The following is a 25,893-nucleotide window of genomic DNA, read 5'->3' on the forward strand; positions in this document are numbered from 1 at the left end:
GTGTGTGTGTGTGTGTGTGCGTGTGCGTGCGTGTGTCTATTTTTATATTTTATAATCTTGGATTATCTTCATGTGTGTGTGAACGCACGTACATACTTGCGTTGCGGGAGCCGTCTCCGAGTCCGCATCGAGAAGAGAAGTGTCCGATATTTGGAGCCATCCAGATAAGTTTTCATGGCTGTCTCGACAACCGCGATGGGAACTTTGCAAATGAAGCACTCACAAGGGACGCAACTTTTGTACTTTGACTAGTAAAGTTACTGTGAAATTTATAAATTTGTAGGATTTATAGAGATCTCTCTCTCTCTCTCTCTTTCTCTCTCTCTCTCTCTCTCTCTCTCTCTCTCTCTCTGTCTCTGTCTCTGTCTCCTTTTCTCTCTCCCTCTCCTCTCTCTCTCTCTCTTTCTCTCTCTCTCTCTCTCTCTCTCTCTCTCTCTCTCTCTCCTTCCTTCCCCCTCTCTCTAGCTAAATATACTGAAAGAATTATAGTCGGGAGAACCAATTTGTAGTAAGTGTTATTATAAAGTGTTAGTGATAATAACCTTACGTGCATATTGGTATTGCTGCTTTTTTGTTAAAACAGGAAAGGAAATGACTATAATTTTCGTGAGATTAACTGTTCTCGCTCTCAGTGCGGTGGTGAACAACACTCGCGAGTTGAAAGGTGCCTCGAATCCTTCAAGCTCTATTCGCACCGAGATGGAATATCAATTATCGCAATAGGCTTGCGGATTTCCAATCAAGCGTGTATGCAAATGAGGATTTGTGGGAGCCCGAATGCCGATGTGATTGCGTCAAGAACTAAATATACTTTGTGTTTCAACACATGTATTATAAACGGGGAAATATGTATGGAAATGTCTCCCAACGACTTTGATGAACTTGGGATATGTTGTAGAGCCGCTGAAAATAAATGACTGTATGTTTCTCTTGTATATGTCTTCCCACATGTTTAAGGGGTTGAGACAGCCCCTCGAAGGTGACTCCGCAGAAATAAATGCGAGGAAACGCCTTCGTGACCGTGAGGTGCGTGCGAAAATCAGACTGAAAAGCCTCGTAACGCTTAATGTACCCTCTGCGTTTTAAATCTCCCCGAGACACGACGCTTGAAGAAGTGGTTGATCAACGACACCGTGTCCAAAAAGTCCAAGTACACAATTACAAAGCGCATCGGAATCATCAAAGTCACCAAGTCATCTCAACATTCGCATCTGAAGCATCTTCTCTCATCCACCTCACAGCTCTTCGCTCGCGATCTCGATTTCACCGGATCACCTTCGAGGGATCGTTTCGCTCGCCGCACGTGCCCCAACATACAAAGGACATACAAAACGATAACGCCATATGTTGCTCCTTAGCCGCTCTATGATGTAGCCCAAAGTCCGAAAGCAAGTAAGCCAAAGAGCTGCTTCGGTGATTATACCGAAGCAACACCATGTTCCCCAGCGGTCTCCGAGCGAGGCTAGCCGCCCCACCCCACCCCCACCCCCACCCCCTTGCCATTGTTGAACCCCTTCGCGACTTTGCCGAACGGTATCGCGTGTCCATCTTCAAGTGGACATGTGCGCTTCCCCGTGCCCCTCTGTTTGTTACTCTCGCTCACTCACTCACTCGCTCTCTTTCTGTCTCTTGTCTTCTTCCTATCGCGCCTTTCGTCGTCACTTACCTGGCACGTCTCGCGGCGTGTGTGATTTCAGGTTCCACGCCACAGGTGACTTTCCCGCCGGGCGCCGGGCACGACCGTTACGAGGAGAACTTCAACGGGCCGGCGACGTACGCGGAGCCGTACGTCGAGCGTTACGGCATCAAGAGCGACTTCAGCGGCCGCGAGCCGTTACATCCTACGCCACCTCGGCCAGGTTACGTGCCCACTCTGGGTCAAACGCCGCCCTCCAGCACACAGGGCTCCGTCATGATGGTCTACGGCCTGCAGCCGGACAAAGTCAATACCGACAAGCTGTTCAACCTGTTCTGCCTGTACGGCAACGTCACGAAGGTGAGTCTTTCTCCGTCCCGTCGCATCCGCGCAACCTTTTGTCGCGACCCGACGACGTGGCCGCGGTCGTCGCGCTCGCGGTCTGACGCCCGGTTTCGTTGCCGGCCGCTGTGACGTTCGCATGACACGTCGATTGTCCTTAACCGTGAGCCGACAAGCTCGACGTTTCGTACGCTTGGTATCGCGCGGCCAGCGAGAATGGAGGCGAGAACTTCCGTGCGTTTTGCTGCGTTTGATACTTCAATCACGACGAAGTTCTCGCAAGCTGTCACGTGGCTCGTACCCGACTAGAAATTTATCCCATGGTTCTGATCAGGTTAACCTCATTTGGACATCAGGTCTCAATAAGGTAACACTATCGGGTCCTAGTAAGTCATGTAACGCAGCGTGGATATCAGGACTTTAGTAAGGTTCATAGTCAGGTCCTTATTGAGTTACCTTATGGAATCCTTATTACATTTTTTTTTTTTTTTTTTTTTTTTCCAAATTATGGCTCCTGATTACTCGCCACGGCTATATTGGGTGATGACATTGGAAATAAGAAATGACACGCTGAAAATTCTTTCATGTTATTTCCAAATAAAAAGATATTTGCATGAAATAATATTTTAGATCGCTTGAGCATACTTGTAAAATGTTTCGTCACGATCAATAAATTATCGCACAACAAACACGCACTGAAATACATGGAACATGCACGCACAGAGTAGGCGACTGAACTGCTTCTCGAGCGTCTTTTGTCTTTTGTCTAGACCCATATATGGACAAATGCAAGACAAATGAGAGCTGCAGTGCGCACGCAGCTACAGGCAACTCGTTGTTGCGCGTCATACGATAAAAATTCAACTGTCTCTAATTATATGTGGCGCATTATAAAAATATTCTTTTATACTACGTCCAGTATTATTAAAATTTTACACATACACACACGCGCGCGCGCGCGCGCACACACACACACACACACACACACACACACACACACACACACTTATAAAATTAATTACAAATGGTTTTTGTTAAAACTTGATAATGCAAATCATATTCGGTACAATGAATAAGATCCCGACAAGGACCTGATCAACTGAACCATATTATATCATACACTAGGTTGGTACATTAAAGTCCTAATGTGGACCCAATCATTATAACCTTATAAAGATCTTCCTTACTCATTTGTCGTTAGGACGTTATAAGGACTGACTTACTTAGGATTACCTTTCATTCACTCTATTAGGTCCTTATCAATGTTAGGTGAACCTGATCAAAATTTCTAGTCGGATACATGGTCCGCTAGGTGGTACATGAGGTAAAGTTGGATTCTCACTGTTTCTGTAGACAGCAGCCCTTGAATCCGACAGCTTTCTTTTTTTTTCTTTTTCATCGCAACGATGGAAATGCGATCGTGACAGATACTGTGAATATTCCGATAGAAGACGTCGAACAATGCTCTGCCGTCTAAACGGGTAGCGAGGATCCAGCATTACTCGTCGTGATATCGCGTGTTTCTGACAGCGGAGAAGAATGTTCTCCTTAGGTTTCAACCTATGGAAAAATTGCTGTTGTGTCAATCATAGAATAATTGCACGATCTCAAACAAATCTCAACTTGACATTGTCGAAAATAACGTGCGAACACTTAGACTAGAACAACGTCACTACGTTACTAACGTACTAGGAATGTCACTGTTGAATCGAGATTTTCTCCAATTACGGCGCTGTTTTCTGCTGCATTTTTCCGCTGCGTGTCGAAGATAAAAACGATTCGATCGCAACAGTCGAATTACTTATCCTGAGAATCCTTCGAGACCGACTTTCCTTCGACCAGGCGCGCCTGACACGGCTGCTTCGCAGTCCGTTGTCGAAGATCGACCGAGTTACCTCGAGAGAGAGAGAAAGAGAGAGAGAGCGGAAGCGCGATCGATTTACGCGTTTCGCGAACGCGCTTTCGAGGTTATACGCGTTTAAAGCGAACGACACGGACCTCGCTGCGTTGCAGGTTAAGTTCTTGAAGACGAAGGAGGGATGTGCCATGATTCAAATGGGCGACAGTATAGCTGTGGAGCGGTGTTTACAAAATCTGAACAACGTCACGATCGGGACGGATGGCAGGCTGCAGCTCGCCTTCTCGAAGCAAGCTTTCCTTTCGGACGTCACCAACCCGTACATTTTGCCTGACAAGACAGCGAGCTTCAAGGACTTTACAGGAAGCAAGAATAACAGGTAACTATTGTCGCGCGTCTTGATCCTCCTCGATCATTTTTCGCCGGGCTCCTTCCTCTTCATCGGAGACCGTTTGTCTCTCCGCTTGATCTTCTCCCGTCCTCACCGGTGTCACTTTATTTTCTCTTACGATACGTACATTTTGGCTCGTCGGACACCAAACTCGCCCTTCTCGTGAGACGGTACGGTAACCAAAAGTAAAAAAAGAACATACCGAAGCGAGACAATTTCATTTCCTCGTGGAACCACCGGACCAGCCTCGGTGGGTTCTTAATAAATCGAACCCTCCGCCTAACTCGAGCCGTTTATCTCGCGACAAAGTACGAAAGACCCCGAGCGGGATTCTGACAAAACGATCTTTTTCCCATCGAGCTCTTTCGCGTCGAGATCTTTCACGCGAGTCTTAATATTAGGTGTACAACTTTGCTTCCGCCGTTTTTTTTTTTTTTTTACCGAAATTCGAGGCTTTATTGTAAAAAACTGGTTATACATTTATGATTACAAAGTATTGTCCATCGCTGGCCATTACTTTCTCCCATCTTTCGGGCAGCGTACGAATCCCGCGTTGAAAAAACTGGTCATCTTTTGAAGCGATCCACGAATCGATCCAATTTCTTACCTCTTCATAAGACCGGAAGTGCTGGTCGATCAGGCCGTGTGCCATTGATCGAAACAAGTGATAGTCAGAGGGAGCAACGTCTGGAGAATACGGCGGGTGGGGTGGGACTTCCCATTTCAACGTTTTCAAGTATGTCTTGACCACTTTCGCAACATGGGGTCGAGCATTGTCATGCTGCAAAATCACTTTATCGTGTCTCTCGTTGTATCGCGGCCGTTTGTCTTTCAATGCTCGGCTCAAACGCATTAATTGCGTTTGATAACGATCACCTGTGATTGTTTCAGTCGGTTTTAACAGCTCATAATACACTACGCCGAGCTACGTCCCACCAAATACAGAGCATGACCTTGGAGCCGTGAATATTCGGTTTGGCCGTCGACGTGGATATGCCCATGATTTTCTGCGCTTGGGGTTATCGTAATGAACCCATTTTTCGTCCCCAGTCACAATGCGATGCAGAAATCCCTTCCGTCTTTGCCTTTCAAGCAACTGTTCACGAGCAAACAAACGCCGTTCAACATCTCTCGGTTTCAACTCGTACGGCACCCAATTTCCTTGCTTCTGAATCATTCCCATGTCTTTGAGGCGTTTTGAAATTGCTTGTTGAGTCATTCCCAATGGTCGTGCCAATTCTTCTTGACCTTGACACGAGTCTTCATTAAGTAATGCCCTCCAATTCTGCATCTTCGAAAACCTTCTCTCTTCCACCGCTATGCCGGTCTTCGACGTGAAAATCACCGTTCTTGAAGCGTTGAAACCACTCGCGACACGTTCTTTCACTAATAGCGGCCTCACCATATAAGTATTTGAGAGCATTCGCCGCAGCCTCAGCCGCAGATTTCTTCATATTGAAGCAGAAAATTAAAACCTCCCGCAAATGACGAGAATTTGGCTCGTAAACTGACATTTTCAATCGAGAATAACTTTATGACGCAGACACAAATCGACTAATGTTTCTATGGGGTTATGTTGACAGATGCCCAAGTTTATCGCATGACGTCTATGATCTATTTATTTCGACCACTACTTACCGCTAAAGCCATCTATAGGAAAACGGCGGAAGCAAAGTTGTACACCTGATACGACGCGCTGGGGTGTGTTCGGCACGAACGCCGGTAGATTGCAACGACACTCCGCGAGATTAAACTAGAGTCTAATTAAATGAAGACACGTAAACGAGCGCGATTTAAATTCCGCTGTTAAGCCGGGAATCTCCGTTCCCCGTCGATTCGGATCTGGCTCCGGCTTTCTGCTCGCGAATGGTGAGCACGTTCGAGGACGGAAGAATCAAATCCCAAGGCTGAATAGAGGACTAACGACAACGCGACATGCTTTCGCCAAGCGCACTCCACCGATCGTCCGGGGTGGACACTCGAAGGTACATCGCTGATGACGTCCGGCTCAGCGATTAATGTCGCCGCAGATCGCAAATCGAATCGCGGATGGATCTTTCGGCGAGATCTTTGTCGCCGTGAGCGAGACACATCGATGTCGATCGATGGAAAAGAAACGAACGTGAGCGCGTGTGAGAGCTTCGATACAGAGCTGAATAGTAGTCAGGATAAAACTGTCGCAAAATGGATCCGAGAAACGAGAGGAAATTCTTTTTTGTTTCTTTGCTCGTTATTTACGGGAACGATCTCCCTTGGGTTGTTGCGCAAACGAGAGCACAACGTTCAGAGAAACAGAGATCAGTCAGAGACGAGAGATAGACGGATGCCAAAAAAAAAAGGAAATTGATTGTCGCCCAAGCGACAATCGCAATTCTTGCAAAATTGTAGGATTACAATTCTTGTTTTTCTGTTGGTTGCCTAAATTTCGTCGCTTAACAATGAGCGCTGCATGAGCATATGGAATTTTTTCGCTCCCTTTTCTTTCCATTTTTCAATTATTACCGCTTCATTTGTCATCGCGTTTCTTCCAGCAGAGCCACTTTAGATTTCGATTCGAGCACATTTCGCGGAAACCTAGGCGTTAAACCGAATAATTCAGCAGGGCGAATAATTGAACAAAATGAAGAAATACGTCGGTACGTGATACATGATGAGGCCTTTAGGGGAGAGAAAAAGCGGCGCGGGCGGCGCGGGCGCGTATTGCTTCGATGAAAAACTTAATCGCCCACAGGGAGATACGACCGCGCCTTGGGCGCCAGCGAGTTCTGATTGCGAGAAGTTAATCACGAGAAGTCCCCCAAAGCTCGAGAAAGACAAACTGTGCGCTAGAAACGTCCCGACGCCGCTCGTCGCGGAAATCCGCTTTCGCTCGCGTAATTGAGGGACTCGGGTATAAGCTGACATTTTTGTTGAGAGTATAAGATGCCACGACGTATTGTGCGAGAAACGCGAAAGAGAACAATACTTCATACTGAGGGGACAAATACATTCCCCCTGAGGCTTCATCAAACCACGTCCGCCAAGAGACGGGATGACGGTGAAGCAACGTTACGGTATTCTATGATACTTTCTCTCGATAACGTCTCTTTGTGCCTCGAGACAATGAAAATGTCCGCTCCTAATTTCGAAGCGGCCGATATTTTTCCATCTAGCGCACGGCTGTCCGAGCGATACCGTACAGATATCTACAGTGAGTTGAGTGGAGAAAAAAAGAAAAAATACATATACACACACATTCGCAACAGAAAATATTGAAGGGAGAATTGAAAAGTAATAAACGCAGTCTACTTCCATCATTTTTTACAGACGCGATGATATTATAAAAACAAAACTTTTACATCTGTTACTCATATGTTTATTTTTCTTTTAAACTATGTGCCATTAAAACGAAGAAATTAAAATTGAAAAATTTATGAATTCTCTGAAATTTATAGAGTCGAAGAAACAATTAAAAAGTCATTTTTGAAATTAAGGAACATGGATCCATCCATCCATCCATCACCTATGATGCAAAATGTCAATCTTCTTCTTGTGAGCTAAAACCGTTTCGTATAAATGGGCGCGCATTTTAGAAAATTAATTACTACAAATATCAACACTTTAACCGCCTACGCTAATATCCATTAATTATTACGATATTATTCAGTTTCATTCGCTCTCTGTCGGCTATGTATTTAATTGGTTGGTTACGCAGTTGGATACGTTTTATACGGAAATTAATGGACGATGTATATAGTATACCAGTCACTGATGACCACTGTAGTAATCAAAGCTGGGTTAGATTAGATTAGGAGGTTAGGTTAAATTAATAAAACTGAGCAAAGGTCGATGAACGTAATGTATAGTTTCACTATTCGAGCGACACAGTGGATCTCACACACTCTATGTCGAACGTCGGACGTATCGTTGCAGATTCCTTAACCCGGCAATGGCCAATAAAAACAGGATACAGCCACCTTCGAAGATAGTCCACTTCTTCAACACCCCACCGGATCTGACCGAGGAGACAGTCAATCGCGTATTCGTGGAGCGCGGTATCGAGGCGCCGACGACGGTGAAGCTGTTCCCCCTCAAATCCGAGAGATCGTCGTCCGGACTGATCGAGTTCAGTAGTGTCGGAGTTGCAGTCGCTGCTATTATGGAATGCAACCACACAGCACTAGAAAATAGCAGTGAGTATCGAGCAGCTGATATCTATATCGTGCGTGCGACCCGTAAAAAGTGAAATTGCCTCGAGAGGACGCGAGTGAGGTTCTCGTCGTCTCTCCGCGAGAACGATCGCGGCAAGTTTTACGAGCCTATTATATTCCGAACGGTTGACCGGGCCGCGACTTTATCGCTTATTCATTCGACTCGGACCTGTATTTCACCTCTTTCAGCCCGCCTTTACGATTCTCCCGTTTATCGGACAGAGAAATTCCCTCCTCCCCTCCGATCCTCGACGCTCAAGTCTCTTCCATCTCGAAGGTCTCGAGAGCGCGATAATCCCGTCGAGGGGAAAAAAGATTAAGAAAGGGGGCGAGGAAGCTGCGCTTTTTTCACTTGACAACAATTCATTTTATATTGACCTACCGCGGCGGTAGCGCGATGGTAGAACCACGTGTCTCACCCAGCCCTCGTAGAGCGTTAAGCACTCTGCGACCTCGGCGTAAAAATATCGAGACGACAGATACGCACGCGCGTACACCAAGCATCAGTCCGTGTGTGGTAGTCTCTGCTGCCACACACACACATGACACACAACATAACCCAACCTAACCTAACCTAACCTAACGTAACGTAACGTAACGTAACGTAACATAACGCAGCAACCCCGTCATCAACAGTCCGTCCAATATAAGGCTGGATTCACATATCCGTATAGACGGGTGGCAGGCAGGAGTCCTATTCTCTCAATAGACAAAAATGTGATACGATCGACTCGATTGCAAATCGACGCCATTGCAAAAGCACTCCGAAGACCCCTTGGCAGAGAGGACTGAGACGAGAGAGAGCCGTGTCCTGCCTGCCTGCCGGCTTGTCTACACGGATAACGCGAACCCAGCCTAACCGAACGCGGTCCGGTCGCGTCGCCTGTTTCAGACGGCAAGTTCCCCTACATCATGAAACTCTGCTTCTCGTCGTCGCGCACCATACCCACAAGCTTCCCACCGAGCAGCGGTAGCGCGTCGAGCAATTCCGCCGGTAATGGCCACGTCAAAATGCAGCAGGACTCGGAATAGAACGGCGAGGTCCAGGGCCAGCAGCGTCAGCGTCAGCGCCAGCGCCCCTCTCTCGCCCTGCACCCGTTGTGTGCCCCGACGGGCACGGCCCTGCACCCCGCAGCCGCAGCGATTACGCTATCCCCGGTCCTACCGCCACCCGTACCGCCACCCTTACCGCCACCCACCTGCCTCCTGATAGCCACTCCGACCCTCTATCCGACCGTGCCGCCACCGCCGCCGCCTCCGTTGCCCACCTTCTGGCCCTACTGAGTGAGGCGGGCCCAACCGCCGGACCGGCGGCGGACCGGTGAGACTCGCGCGCACATCGACGAGATCGAGCGACGCGCCTTCCGAGGACACGGAACCAGCCCAGACATCGTACGATACACCGAACTCGTCCCTGCGCGTCGTGTCGTGACCACGCACCTCGCTCGGGACCGGACGCGACGAGCGATGCGGGAACGATGACGACGGCGGGGTTGCCCTCGTGATGCCTACCCCACACGAGAGCGTGTGCCAGCCGCACGAGGCCGCCGAGACTCCGAGTCGTCGTCGCCGACGACGCTCTGTGTACTGTCTCTCGCGGCCGCGCGCCCTCGACCTCGCGGTTCCCGCGCTGTGTGACACCTGCCACGGGGATCCTCCGATTTTTGCGGTGCAGTGTGTTGCGGCTGAGCGCGCGCTGATGGTGCTCTGGTGTGTCGATCGTCGGCGTTGGGAGGGGGGGGATGCTTGTTGTCGTCAGTGGGGGTATACACACACACCACAGGCTGTCGGACACGGGAGCCCGGCGTTCGCGGAGTTGCGGGGTGGTGAGTGCTGCACAGGAGATGTATGCGTGTCTGTGTGTGTGTGTGTCTGTGTGTGTGTGTGTGTGTGTGCGTGTGTATGTGTATGTGTATGCCTGTGTGTGTGGGGGTGTGTGCGGAGGTTTATGTGTGTATGTGTGAACACGGTGTCGGGCTCGCAGGCTGTCGCGAGCGCAGCAAAGCGGCAAAATCTCGACGGAGTCGAAGGGTTCTTCGCGACGACGCATGATGATGCCTAGCGGCATCTCGGGGAAGCGCGCAACGGGTGCGGCTCATGTGGCCAAAGCGGCACTTGATGTCGCGCGCCTTGCTTCTCGGAGGTACCTGGAAACAGCTCGGAGACCGGCGGCCTCCGGCGCGCATACATATCAAGGGCAAGGAAAAGACAAATCGGCGGCGTGCTTCGCAAGGAACTACGCGCGTGCGCGGACTTGGGATCTCACTCACGGAGGAGGGGTTCACGAGGTGCCTCAGAGGGACGGCGGCAACCGCCTGAAGGGAAGCAGAGCCAACGGGGAAGGACAAACAAACGGCCCGAAAGTGTCGGTCGACTCTTGCATGATGATTCGAAGGAGCTGGCAATTTTCTCGGGGAAGAAGAAAAAAGGGGGCTTTGCAATAGAGGAGACGCTTCTTCTAGAACGAGGAACGAGAACTTGGAACTCCATCGACGAAGGAGGATGGATATGCAACTCGAAGATGCAACTGCTTCTTCTCAAGAGGGGAACGAGAGCGACGGCTCGCCGAGAGAGTCCCAAACTTTCCGGGGTGGAGCGGTCGTTCGAGGAAGTTGGAACCCCATAAGAGGACATGCAGGACTCTGCTGATTCTATCAAAGGGAACGATCGAAGCGAGAGAAAATAACTTACCGAGACGGCTGGAGAAGGACGACGGGAACCCATCGGAAATGAATCGAACCAGGTGGAGGAATCCCTTTGACAACGAGACGACGCGAGGACGCAGTTTAGCTTCTTCGGAAAGGCAGTCGGGTCTTTCGGAGGAGAGGCAGCACGATGATCCGGAAGACCGCTGAATCTCCTCAGAGGGTGCGGCGTTTGGTAAATTCTTTGACCGGAATTCTTCAGCGAGACTGGAGCAAATCCGCACGAAGTGTCCATTCTACATGTGATTGTCGGCGAAGCGCGCAAGGAGGCGTTGCTCCCGCGAAGCCTCTCTCGTTAGGATACGAGGGCGTCCCAGCTGTCCTTCTCACGGTCGCCCTCGCGAGACGCTTCCTCACGTTTGTGCGTTCGCTCGTTCGAGATCGATCGCTCGTTTTTAATTTGCTCGTCCTATCGTTCGCTCGCGCCTCGCGCTCGACTCACCGGAAACGCGCATGGACACACGTGACACATTTTACCCTCAAGCCGAGCCACCAGCGCTCCTCGACGACCATATTTTGTGGGATCCAATAATGAACCGGAGATTTCTCAACGACCACTTAATTAACACACACTCACAGACACACGTACACGTACGGGACACAATTAGGAAAAGAGCGATTCGGGAAGATCCGAATCGGCTTTGCGCCACGAGAACAAACTGTCGTACGACCTGCGCAGGGAGCGCAGAGAGCATTCGCTTTTGAAGGTCAACGCCGCCGCTCCATTCGTCGTCGTGATTACGCAACGGCCCGCGGCAAGCGTCGCGCCGTTTCCTTTGTATGTTTGCCGTACAACGCGCGACCCAACACCGCGTGTGCTTCTGTAACGTCAACGTTCAACTTTGTGTTGAAGCACGCATACACACACACACACACCCAGCCAGCCAGCCAGCCAGCCAGCCACTCAGCCACCTACACATGCACACACTCGTACATAAACACATATATACATGTACACACACAGCAAATCGGGCAAATTGTTCCTCCGGCTGGAGAGGAGCGATTTCCCCTCCCCGTGGAACGATAAGTCTCTTTTTCTGATTTTAAAATTGACATATTTTAAACGAACTGAGGAATTCGTCCGCAACAACACGGTAATTCGCGGGTGGAGCGACAACTTTTCACACGTGGGGCATGTAGCTCTATTTTTTTCGCGGCTTTTTGAAACTTGTTCATCTCTCTCTCTCTCTCTCTCTCTCTCTCTCTTCCTTTCTCGGCGACATTGTCGTCTAGAAAAGAATGTGAGAACCTTTTAATTGGGGCCATTTTAACCGAAACCTATAAATAAAGTCTAATCTAGGATTCTTATATATTTTTTTTTTTTTTTTGGGCTCCAGTCGCTTAGCGTGTTGTTGCTTGAAATCTGTTTAATTAAAGAGCATAACTTCTAATATAATAGCGATAAGATATTGCGTTTCTTCCCCGCGTTAGAATAAGACATTTTAGAGCTATGAGAAGTAAAAAGAGGAAGAAGGAAGAAAAAAGTGGCAAGGATAATTTCTTAAAAGATAGCATATGTCTTTCTGACAGATTAAGAGAGAGTTGCAAATTGTATCCTTCGGAAATTTGTCTCGAGTGAAGAGCTTCAACGTTTTTCTCAAAATGGCGGACGAAAAGAGAGACGCCATTACGAATCAACGAGACGCCTCTGCCCGAAGAATAATCGACGAATTTGAGTAATGATTTCTTTTTTAAATTTCAAAGACATCCGGATTTATATCCACTAGCCGGATAAGGATTAATTTTACGATTGGTTACGAGAGGGAACTCTGCATATCTGCAAGTTTTTACGCCGAGCAGCAAGGTGAGTGTTTCGATTTGCGTTTCGGTTTTCGTTGCGCGAGGCTACGTCGCGGACCTTAAAGGTTAAACAATAAAAGTCGTCTAGACTGCTATCAATTAAGAGGATTAAGTCGTTTCCACTGTACCCCCCCCCCCCCACTTTACACCCTCCGCTTCTCCAGTCAAATAAACGAACGAAGGAATCCTCCCAAAAGCTGTAGTGTTCAGGTTGCGACGATGACATGTCACAGTGTCCGCACGTTCGCGTGCGGGCGAGCGAGGCAAAAGAAAGAAGAAGAGAAAAACGGAAAACAATCACACACGACAAAGTGAACGCACCACGCCCGACGAGCGCCGTGGCACTCCTTTACAACACTTTTGATCAGATCGCGCATTCTGCAAAAACTGAATTTTATATATTGAAACAAACAAACAAAAAAAAAGGAAACAAAACAAACAATAAGGAAGAATGAAATCGGCGACACACTCACACTCACACGCACACATTACATATGCACATGCACACAGACATACGATATACGAACGCACGCACGCGTACATAGACCCACACAGAGACACGGTACACACGACACCTACACGCATACGTACACACCTCTACACACGATATATTAGTGTCCCTCGGCAATATTTTGTCGGGCCGAGAGGCGTTTTTATAAGAATGGTTTTAGATCTCCGAACAAATTTTGCGATGCGAACCAAACGACTAACTAAACTAAAAATAATATAGACTTTGACTCGGCCATACGTAAACGTAAGATAATAAAAGGGCCGAACGCGCGCCCTTTTGAGAGATTGCGTGAGATGAATATACCCGCCATGTTTTGTCCATTGCCCGTGAGAGAAAGAGAGAGAGAGAGAGAGAGAGAGAGAGAGAGAGAGAGAGAGAGAAAGGGAGAGAATGTGAGAGAGTGCAAGAGTGGGAGAGAGAGAGAGAGAGAGAGAGAGAGAGAGAGAATTGAAGAGAAAGAAAGAGCGAGAGATATACTCTAACGTAAATGAGAAAATAATTTAAATAAGCAAACAAAGTTTATATTCGAGGCAATATTTGTTACAATACAACCTAGGGGATAAGTTGTGTGTATCGTGTAATAATCGGGAGCTTCGGCTGGGATGGTGAACGCGAGGGAGGAGACTTATCCTCACCGATCGCCGACGACGAGAAACCGTATCGCTGGAGCTGTCGATTGTAAAAGGGGACGACGTATCGACGTCGTTAGGGAGGAGGGGGTAGCGCGAGCGCGAAAGCGGAAATGTAGAGAAAAGAGGTACTAAGTTAATGAACTTTGCGCGCGCTCGGCGATCAATTGCGACGCGTTGGTCGGTTGTTGTTTACATTCGCGGAGACTCACGGCGGTAGAGAGTTTGTGTTCTACATACATATATATATATATATATATTTATATTTATATATATATTATTTTTTAATACATCCCCTCCGAGCCGCCGCGCACTCTCTTCCCTAGCAAGGAGAGTCCAAATTTGTGTTTCTACATCACATTCTCGTATTTTTATTATTATTAGGACCGATATTGTAATTATATTAATGTAATTAGACGTCATTTTATTATATTGTCGTCGTCGTCATCATCATCGTCATCTTATCGTCATCATCATCGATCATCGTCAGCATTATCATCATCGGCGTCATCGTTGTCGCGTAATTATGCCTTGAATTTCGATCGCGCCTAGAGTACATCACGTTTCACATCGGAGAGAACAACATTGTTTCAACACTTTCTTCTTTTCTCTTTTGATTTGACAAACAGGACCTAAGACGTGTAAGCGCGAGTAGACGCTAAGCAATTTTAGGAGAACGCGTAACCATATCATACAGTTTTGTAGATAAATATATATATATATGCATATATATATATATATATATATATATATATATATATATTTATGTGATACGGACTATGGCGTATTTAAAATTAAGAGCATATCTCGTCGCGTGACAAAACGCGTCGCGATTGTGCACTCGACGATATCCACTCAGAGACAAATCCGAGAAGTGAAGTGTGCCGCAAGTCGGGTCGTTTCGCGATTCCTCGGGAACGAACTCGCGAGAAAAGCCGCGCTATCTGTGTGCGTATTTTCTCGGTTCCCTTCTGCGCGTCTTCACCGAAGCTTGAGATCGCGATCGCAAAAGTCACGATTTCAACGACCAGTCGATTTGATAATTCCGCTCGCGAAATTAGCGAAATTCGTTCGTACAATTACGAAAATAATTAATTCACCGAAGCAAGCCGACGTATATACATATTTTTTCATCCAGATTATTAAACCGGCCGTCTTCGACAGGTCATGTTTCCTTTGACTGACAGACAAAAAAGAAAAACATCTAAATTCTTCTATTTCGGTAAGATCCATCCACCGAACGACACTTTTCGTTCCTCCGTTAACTTGCAACTTTCACCCCTCCCCCCCTGCCGTGGGGAGCGCGACCGAAGCAGCGGTGAGTAGCGGGAAGGCGAAAATGCGGTTTCGTTCTCGAGGCAGGTATTACGGGAATGGCGGCGTCACATCCCGACGGAGAATCTCACTAGCCGCCGCGCGAGTTTAACGACGCGATTACAATAAGTAAGAACGCACCGAGCGACCGAGCACGCGCGCATATATACCAGACTGTCGCTTATTTTCTGACACTTTACCCGCGCGCTAAACTCCGGTAAAGCTAAGACGCGCGTACGTAGAACGTATTTACAACGAACACACTCGCCCAACACGGCCCCGTTCGCCACCACGTGCATCTCTCTTCGTGCATCCGGGACGAGAGAAAGAACGAGAGTGTGTCGAGACGCGCGGCGAGACGGGGCCGCGTTGCCTCTTCGACGTCCCCTCGGAAGACGGTCGACCTTTACATTTAACCCTTTTCCATGTGCGCTAAGTGTAATTAGACAGAGGAAATTAAAGTCGTCGAATAACAAATACAAATAAGCAAACACCGAATTCTAGAACTTCGCGCGCGCTAGAGACTGTCGCGGATCCTCCGTAGGACTTTCAGCTTAACGAGGACGTAGGAGAAGACCGTAGACCCGTCGTCTTATTAGTCGAGTGAGAGAAAAAAGCTAAAGGATAATAAAGAAACAGTAAGCGTAAAAAACGGCGAGAGGCGTATAGCGGAGAGAGAAAGAGAGCGTGTGTGTATGTGTGTGTGTGTGTGTGTGTGTGTCTGTGTGTGTGTGTGCGTGTGTGTGTGTGTGTGTGTGTGGTACATGAGAAAGTAAGTGGGAGAGAGAGGGAGAGAGAGTGACCTGTAGGTAGCTCGTAGTCTGCGCAGGCAGAAATCGATTTCTAAGGAATAGCCGCTTGTCCCGACGGTGTCGCCAGCCTAGTGCGACGCCGGCACGCGCGGGGGTGTGGAAGGGTTAAATCTAAAGACACACATATAAGTAACAGATATGTCGCACCTCGAGTACTCTGTGCATCAGAAGATGACGAGCCTCGCGCGCGCAAAGAGCGGAGAAGCTCGCTTTCGCACGGTTTGTTGCATATCAACCCTCGACCGGGTGCTGCATGACCAGTGCCGCGGCATTCTGAGGATTGCGCGCGCGCTTCGAATCGTCAGGAAAGACGTGCTGTGCGCGAGAACAGGTATATCCGAGGACCCGCGCGCGAGTCTGATAACGGCGTAATAAAAAAGGAGCGAGAGAGAGAGAGAGAGAGAGAGAGAGAGAGAGAGAGAGAGAGAGAGAGAGAGAGAGAGAGAGAGAGAGAGAGAGAGAGAGAGAGAGAGAGAGAGATTCTCAACCGCATGTTACACGAGGATGACGAAATACCTCTGGGAATATCCCCCAGGACGAGAGTCCTCGGTTGCGTCACAGATTTATATTTCTACGCGGCTAAGATGAAAGTATCAACACATGCCGAGACGTGTATTTAAATTTGGACATGCTCTTATTGTCTTGATCCTTAAATATGAATATTTAAACTTTCAGCATGGGATATATATATGTGTATATATAAATACATACATTCGAGATATATATACATATATATATATATATATATATATATATTGAATATGTGTATGTGTGTGTGTATGTTCTACGTTGAAGGTTTATTAAATACTCGAGTTTAGAGATCAAAACAAAGGCTGCAATCAGTGAGAAAAGTTGTCTGGCGACTGTTGCAAGGTTCTCGAATCTCATTGCTGTATGTCGTTGTAATTTAGTCATGATTAAGAGCATATGTTAATGGGTTCACGGCGAAATTGACATCAGCTGCAAAGCAGCATTCTCTACTGTGAATGTAGTCAATAACAGTGTCGGGAATTAGGTACACGTCCTGGAATTGGTATAATTGGTATTTTTGCCTTACTGTGACGCTCAGTCCTGGCTCGAGTTGATTTGGTCAGTAAAATAGAGATGGAGAGGGCGGAGAAAGAGAGGAAGGGAGGGAGAGAGAGAGAGAGAGAGAGAGAGAGAGAGAGAGAGAGAGAGAGAGAGAGAGAGAGAGAGAGAGAGGGGGGGGGGAGGGAGGGAGGGTGGGAGGGAGGGAGGGAGGGAGGGAGGGAGGGAGGGAGGGAGAGAGAGAGAGAGAGAGAGAGAGAGAGAGAGAGAGAGAGAGAGAGAGAGAGAGAGAAATTGCTTCCAACAAGCTCACTGACGGCGGCTCACACGCGAAGCAATTGCGTCGTCAGGCATACCTGCTCTCGGGTGCTGCATATTTCCGGGTTTACCGGTGGCTTCCGCGACACGTCGAAGCGCAGCGGGACGCGAATAACCCGCGTACATTCGGCGTACCTCGCGCCGGGAGCTCACGCTGACAGCTCGAGCGGGAGCGGCGGCGCCTCTTCAAACGCCAATCCTCAGGATTGCCGCCGTCGCAGCGAGGGGTTTAGAGGGCACGTTTAGGCGTGAAACACGCAGACACGCGTTTTACAATGTAAGATTAATCGCGCGTCTCTTTCCACGGACGAGTGGAGGATGTACATAGCTTATACCTGGCTCCTTTTTTTCTCTTTTGGTACGAAGAGGCCCCCCCCCCTCCACTTATACCCCGAGTAAGTTTCGCGTACTCTCTCTCGCTAAGTGTCACGCTTATAGAAGATCTAATTAAACTAAATCAATGGACAAGGACGTGACACACATACACGAACACACGCAATACAGACAGATACATGGGGGAAACACACAGACACTTAATCGTTAATCGCAGAGCGAACGCGACTGCGGTAGCAACCGCGACCCGGGCGGGCATCCTCTCGCGGACATCTTCTGGTGAACAGGTTCTAAACGTTGTACAAAATCAAATTGTAATTTGTAGCCTGTAGAGAGCTCCTGTAAACGATACAGTATTCCAGAGTAGAGTTACATAGCACTGTGTATAAGCACGATTACATGTTAAACACACTCTTCACACACCAAACTTGGAGGTTGTAAAAACGAGCCATCTGTGTCGAATAATTAATTGTAACGGAGGCGCAAGGAAGCTGCGGATATAACTGGTTTTAGAGAGATCTTATAACTAATACATATCCCCATCTTCTCTATATGTATATATTTGCAATCGCATGAGTATCCGATAATTAATTAATTAATTAATTAATTATTAATAATGTAATTATCATTATTCTTATTAGTGTCACAATTATTTATAGTCCTTCTCACCCCCCCCCCGCGGACTTTGTAAAAGCCGCGGGTGGCCGGATATAAGTATGTTTAAAGTGAACGTTGCGTTTAAGGCGTTAGGTTTAATGCTCGTTAGTTAGACACTTAGATAGTCGAGAATACAGTAGGGTACATATCGTTAAAATATTGTTATTAATTAATGGTAAACTGCGAAAGGGTATTTACTGCCGTTGCGCTTTGCTTCCTCTTGCACGCGAGGCTCCGCCGCGACGCGACCACGCGTGAAAACATTCAGTTGCAGATGGTTGAAGTATAATTGAGATTAAATATAACGACACTCGATACTTTCGGCACGCATAAATAATCGGCAGCAGATCTCGTCGCCAATCCTCGCCGGCGCGATCTTCGTTATTTCGCGATTTCTCACCGCAAAAAAATGGGTCGCCTCACCGCGAGCCAGTTTCACCCGCGCGATCGTTTCGTCACTCCTTACTTTCCTCGTTCTCTCGACTGACATCAGACTCCTCGACGAATGATCTCTTCTGTCTCTTTCCCGCCGAGCGCGACCCCAAACGGAGTATGCCGTGCAGGACGAAGCAAAGCGCAGTGTAGCCTTTCTAGCGATTCTCCTGACGAGCCCAAGTATTCCCGGTGACGTACACCCGCTCTTCACATATCAGGTCTTAGGCACCCCCGCGAGCACTACCATACGCCATATCAGTGTTTCTAATGTTCACCCTCCCCTCCCGCCTCCCTCGCTCCCCGTCCCCGCTGCCCGCCGTACTCGATGTCTCGATAAGAAAGAAAAGAGGAAAAATTAGCGACACGCCGATCACACGTACTCTCCGTCCCTTGCTCGCCTTCCCCCCTTCGCCCCCATCCCGCCGCTATCTCTCGCGCCCCTTTTGTCCCGTTATCGCCCACCTCTCTTCACCTCGTTACTTGTACATTTGAGCCGGAAGGGTCTCTAAGCTCTGTCTTCCCGTCGCTACGTGAAAAGACAAATTAGATATAATAAGATTTGTTGACTGTATACAATTATTATATATACATCGATCACACACGCGCATCACCGGTATAAACACGACCACTCACCCACTCAGCTAACCCCAACACATCAGTCCACCATCACTACCACCACCATCACCACCACCACCACCACCACCACCACCACCACCACCACCACCACCACCACCACCACCACATCACCACCACCACCACCACCACCACCACCACCACCACCACCACCACCACCACCACCACCACAACCAACACATCAACAACACACAACGGAGACGGAGCGAACACACGAGACGATAGCAACAGCCGTCGCCGCCGCCGCTGCGTCAAGATGGGCGCCACGATGGATCGCCAATGCTAAGATCGCGAGCAATGCGAGAGACGATTCGACCGGTCGGACTCCGTGCACTCGCGTGTGTAACTGACGTCACTTCGACAGTGCCCTGACGCTCTTCGCCGCTCGCGGCGATCTCCGGCCGTCTTCTTCTTGCGTTTGGGCGGCTCGGATGTGTTTCGATCGCGACTGTTATCAGCGCTGTGTATTGTTTGCCGTTTGCCGTTATGCTAAAGCTATCGAATGAGTGCTGTGTAAACGGTCGACACCTTATCGACGGCCGACGAAACTTAGCGTGCTTACCGGGTAGGAAGGCTGCTTCTCGAAGCCAACGCTTCCGTTGTGGCTTTGCTCCACTTGCATTTCTCGTGCCTTTGCGCGCTCGTGTACGCTAACTCGTCGAAACGGTGAACTTGGTGAATTCTCGTGCTTATAGCCCGATGGGAGAGTCTTTTGTAAGTCAAATCAGCACACATCAGCGGCACATCAGCGACGGTAATGATGATTCGCTCGTGCATCTTAACTGTACTTGCTTTAATTGCGTTTACTCACATAGACCGGCTCGGGCAGGAAGGGATAAAATCATGTTCAGAGAATTAAATTCGTCGCTCGTTACGTGTTAGAGCGTTCTCGACGAACGAGAGTAAGTCCGTTCGCGGACGCCCCCGGAATTTGCCGGTGAATCGCGGTTAGCCGCGGGTTAAAGCGGAGCCGGAGTCTTCGAAATCTGACTTTTCTCGGTTGTTGAAGCACTTGGCGAAAATCGTTACACGACCCGTTCAATTTACACCCGCCGCCCGCCGTAAGGAAAGATACGTTCGCTTCCGCGCTATCCGCTTTTCTTCATGTTTCGCTAAACTCTCTTCTTCTCTTAATTCACTCCGGAGTTTCCTCGGCCTTCTCGTTAGGCAGACTCGCGTGTTCGCTTCCTATTGGTTATCATGTTGCGCGGTGTTGTATTAGGATGCTAAACACCCGTTTCGCAGGCGTCGGTCTATGTGATGTAAACTTAGACGCAACGATATCTAAAAATTCGTCCAACGGTTTTGGCTATCTTCTCGACTTGGCTCTCGAATTTGAACACTACGAATTTTAGGGGAAAAGTCATCCCGGTTAGCGGTTGAGACACACGCGAGCAAGCGTTTGCAGCAATCAGTCTTGCCTCGTGGCCTCGTTTCGACCGTGAGCACTTCTCGTCTCCCTACGTTGGATGATTGACAAAATAGTTTCTTCTGCCATTGGCCTTAAGCTTGAGATCTCAAGGCTCTCGTTACTTGTCAGTTGTCGCACGTAGTTTAAACGAAGTAGATTAAAGCGAAGCAAAAAAAAAGAAAAGAAAAAAAGAAAAGGCCTACGTTAGGCGTAAGAGTAATCAGCGCGCTATGGCCTTGTCGATAAAGCATTAAAGATTCTATCCATTATCGCGACGCTACGATTTAACGTTTCTATCTGGCAGTGCACCCACACTTTTCTACGCGCCATCGCGCGCGCGCGCGCCTCGATACTCGATATTCAATATATACAACGATAACCGTAACAGTTGCCATTGCCGTTGCTCGCACGGAGAAAATCCGCTTTTTATAGCGATCGCGAGCCCACTTGGCTTTCCGTTGCAAAAATATTCGAGTTGAAAAAATGGGAAACAAATTCGTAAACAAATAGTGGAACACGGCTGTGGTGAAAATAAAATTCAAAGCGAGACGGATTATTTACGCAGCGATCGAAAGCATTTGCCATTTTTTTAGTATAGAAAATTGACGCGCTATCGTTGAAGCATATATATATATATATATATATAATTCAGTCGGGACGCGTCCGAAAAAATTCCCCGTTTCACGGAGGAAGAAAGAGAGAGGTTGGTTGAATTCACATGACGGTGAACGAACCAAACGCATCTTTTGACGGAGGCAATTGGAAGTTCCCGATACTTTGAACCGAATTTGGCTCGTAGAAGCGAGAAATTCCATTCCTCTCAGGCAAAAGCAGCATTTAGTCGTGTTATAATTCAGCCAATCTTTCCTTCCCCTCCTTCGCGTATTTGAAGAAGAGTTAACACGCACGGGAAAGAAAGCTCGTTCGAGTCAACGAAGCAACGAACAAATCAAACGCGTTTTGTTTTGAAGGAAACAGGATTTCCAGCTCTCACGAAGCGAATTAATTCGGCTCGAAGGGGCGCGAGTTCACCATTTCCTTCCGCCGAAGCGCATCTGCTTCGTTCACTGTCGCGCCGATCCGAGCGACCCTTCCTCTCCGTGCGCGGGAACGTGCCTCTTCATTGTCGATAAGGTGTTGAAGTCGACCCGTCGCGAACTTCTTCATCCACTTGACCCTTCGATCGGCGTAATGCCGGACCGCGGCTAAACCGTGTATAACGCTCGAGGAAACCAACGCGCGGAGAAATCAGCGTGACCAAGGGGAAACTCGGATTAAACAACTTCAGGAACTACCGTTTGCGCGCGCATGCGATGCTTCGCTTGATTCTCATCGAATTAATTACAATCGACGTTGAAAGACGATCGCGCGAGCCGCCGAGCCACGCCGAGGCGGCAAACTCCCGAGCGGTTCCACTTGATCATTCAAGCAGCGTCTGCCGCGACGCGTCGTAATTTCCAGCCGGTCGTGTCAATCGAGCATTGACCATCCATAATAGCCCGTTGTACCGCAGCGCCGCCGCCGATATCGCCAGCCACGTCGTCGTGCAAAACGATCGATATTCACATCGGATGACACACACACACACACACACACACACAGCCGCATACAAGCAACGAAGAAATATAGCAACGTGCAATAATAGCATCTGATGACGGGTGTGCTCTTATCACGCGTTCGAATTTCTTCCGTCTCGCATACTGCTATCTCACAGGACGGCATCTCGCGAGTGTATCGCGACAACGTAGTCCTCCGTCGCCGAGCTTCATCTCTTCTTTCGACCCCCTCTTTCCGCACACGTACACACACACACACACACACACACATATATATATATATAAATATTCAGATAGGAATAAGGGACTCTTCGAGGCGAAATACGATCTGGGACCTCTGTATATATCCGCGTCATCGGTATGCGATACAATACGCCCCATGTGTATGTAAAAAACGAATATTACGATAGAATATCTATGTAAGAGATAAGCACAGGCACACACACCACACGCGCACACACATACACACAGACCTCAGGCGAGCTCGAATCGCATCGTTCATACGGTGAGGACAAACGAAAGATAACGTTTAAGATTCTCATTCTTCGAAGCGTGATACAGAGCAAGCCTGCGTCAGGCGTCATATTAAGGCACACGAGCTTGTGTATACGCGCGAGTCTGCGGAAATTCATGTTCTCGAGGAAAAGGAGAAGGAAACTGAAAACGAAACAAGGAATGAGAGACACACACACACACACACACCCACCTACCTACTCTCACATACACACACACACACACACACACACGCGCGCGCGCGACACACGCGTAGACACGCTCCAAAAATGTGGTTACTCTTAAAAACGAAAAGGAAAAAAAAATAACGATGTAATGTGTATATTAATACTGTATGTCGTACGCTCTAATGTTGTTTGAAGAGTTATTTGCGAGTCAATTATCTGTGCCTAGCAGCCCTGTGCACCCTATCAAATGTACCACCGTTCAGACGAAAGAAACCAAACGAAAAAAAGCGGTGAAAGATACAGAGAGGGAGAAAAAGAAGGGATATATATGATGATAACTATAACGATGACAACGACGACGACGAAGACGAAGACAACGACAATAACGACGACGCGGACGACGACGACCAACTCGAGAGAGAAAGAAAGATAGAGATAGAGAGAGAGAGAGAGAGAGAGAGAGAGAGAGAGAGAGAGATGAGATAAAAAGAGATAAGAGAAATACAGAACGAAGAGATATATTAGTATCGAGCAGAACACACGACACGACACGTGCGTCTCTCACAAATTGCACCCTGTATACATAGTTCGCACAATGATCTGTTCCTATTTTGGAATCAGTTTTTTCGGATTTGCCAAGAATGTATATCTACAGATTCTATATGAGAATATATATAGAAAAAAAAAAAAAAAAACTGGACATGAAATATAAAGTATTGAAATCTAGTTCTGGAATTGTTAACCCTTTCGACCAAACGGATCCAAGCGCGATTTGCCGAGGGGGGAGGGGAGGGGGGCAGGAAGAGTGGAGTCGACGGTGAGAAAGAAAAGCGACCCCCCTCGCGCCTGTGCAGCCTAAATAGCGCTTTTGCTTTCTTTCGCGACCGGACAACGTGGATGCGCGATCTCTGTTCATGTTTGTGCATCAAGAACTAGAGATAGCTCCACTCGAATGGTTGTTACTTTTTATGGCAAAGTTAGAAAAAGAGAGAGAGAGAGAGAGAGAGAGTGCGTGTGTGTGCGCGTGTGCGTATCTGAATGCGTGTGTGTACATGTGCATATGCGTGTGTGAGAGGGGGAGAGGCTGAGAGAGCGGAAATGCGTGAGACGCACGCGTGAGGGTGACACAAACGCTTCGTAAGCTAGAATGAGAGAGAGAGAGAGAGAGAGAGAGAGAGAGCGAAGTCGTGCAACGGGGCCGTCTCGCAAATTGCCGAGAGACCGATGTTTCACGATGTTGTTTTTTTTTTTTCCGTTGATCAGAACGCTTTTAGGCGAATTTCAACGCGACGTCACACCCGTTGTGTCAATACGGGATATATCGGCAATTAAAAGTCGGACGTGTGCGTTTCGAGGTGCGTGAAGAGAGATGACGGAAATTTGGCTTCGATTTCGAAGGCGAGGATGAAAGTCCGGTCGCTCTTTTACGCTTCAAACATTGTCGTTCTTCCTGATGAAGCACGGCTCTCACCCTCGCGTGGCGAACGCACACACGATATCCCGAGGAGAGTGAACAAAGAAATGGCCGGACGACTCGGCGGAATTAGCGTGTGCTTACGGGAAAAGTAGAGGCAGGCAGGCAGGAGGTACGCGTCGAATACGCGAACGCGCGCAGCAACACACAGATATCCGTGACACTTTTCCCCGGTGACAGCAGCGTTCGCCGCCGAGAGAGCAGGCAAACGATAAAGAGAGTAAACCTCGTAGAAAAAAACAGACAGGCAAAGACCAAACGACACTCGAAATCTCGCATGTACACGAGCTTTGCGACTCGAAACTTTGCTCGCAACCAGTTGACTAGATATAAATATATACACTATATATATATATATATATATATATGTATGTATGTATATATATATGTGTGTGTATATATATATATATATATATGTACACCGTCACACACTGAACACAACAGCACACCCACTACCACCACCAACCACAACCACCATCACCACTACCACTACCACTACCACGACCCACGCACATCCATATATATTTATATATACATCTCTATATTATATAAACGTATATTACATTTACGAGTACGCGCGAAGAAACTCCTCACTCACTCTTATGTGACTTACACTGGTGTACACTGCTGTAGGACGTATGTGAGACGCCTGTATGTGTGTCTAGAGATGCAAGAGCTACACAACCGCTTCAAGTACTCTCTGTTCGCAAGATAAACACACGAACGATCTCACGCCGCTTCTCGTCGTCCGTTCTCGCGAATTTGTGTGACTCACGTGTACAATTGCCTGTCGTGCAAAAACGCGCTTGTCGTGTCGTCGCACCGCCGAAGGGCCGATGCGATACTTTTTAAGTATAAAACAAAAAAAAAAGAAGAAGAAGAGAGAAAAAGACGTCGCGCGCGCACGCGCTCTCTCGTTGCGATCCGACGGCGCAGCACGGTCTTTCATCCTTCGGGAATGCGTTCGCGCGGAAAAAGGGGATCGTTTCACGTGACGACGTGATGAAGAGGCTACTCTTGCCCCATTTTGAATTCGGGCGGTAATTAACGGAGTGATCAGCGGAAGCGTAGAATCGCGTTCGACGCCGCGTGCTCAGCGCGGCGAGAACGCGCGTTCGAATCCCCGGGAGCTACTCCGACGGCGATGATTTTCCAAACGAGTCGTCACGTCTCCGTGAG

General features: G+C 48.2%; 1 protein-coding gene across 2 annotated transcripts in view; it reads left to right on the plus strand.

The window, feature by feature from the left end:
* The window catches only part of sm (heterogeneous nuclear ribonucleoprotein L), a 240,406-nt gene extending 226,623 nt beyond the window's left edge, over nucleotides 1–13,783 (plus strand). For both annotated transcript variants that reach the window (XM_011140892.3, XM_011140899.3), the window contains 4 exons: nucleotides 1,698–1,996; nucleotides 3,992–4,215; nucleotides 8,140–8,399; nucleotides 9,310–13,783. In XM_011140892.3, coding sequence (XP_011139194.1) covers nucleotides 1,698–1,996; nucleotides 3,992–4,215; nucleotides 8,140–8,399; nucleotides 9,310–9,449 — 923 coding nt within the window. In that variant the 3' untranslated portion in view covers nucleotides 9,450–13,783. The remainder of the gene's footprint in view (nucleotides 1–1,697; nucleotides 1,997–3,991; nucleotides 4,216–8,139; nucleotides 8,400–9,309) is intronic.
* The last annotated feature ends 12,110 nt before the right edge of the window (nucleotides 13,784–25,893 follow it).

The sequence above is a fragment of the Harpegnathos saltator genome, unplaced genomic scaffold (assembly GCF_003227715.2).
Source record: "Harpegnathos saltator strain DR-91 unplaced genomic scaffold, Hsal_v8.6 scaffold16, whole genome shotgun sequence".
Taxonomy (NCBI): domain Eukaryota; kingdom Metazoa; phylum Arthropoda; class Insecta; order Hymenoptera; family Formicidae; genus Harpegnathos; species Harpegnathos saltator.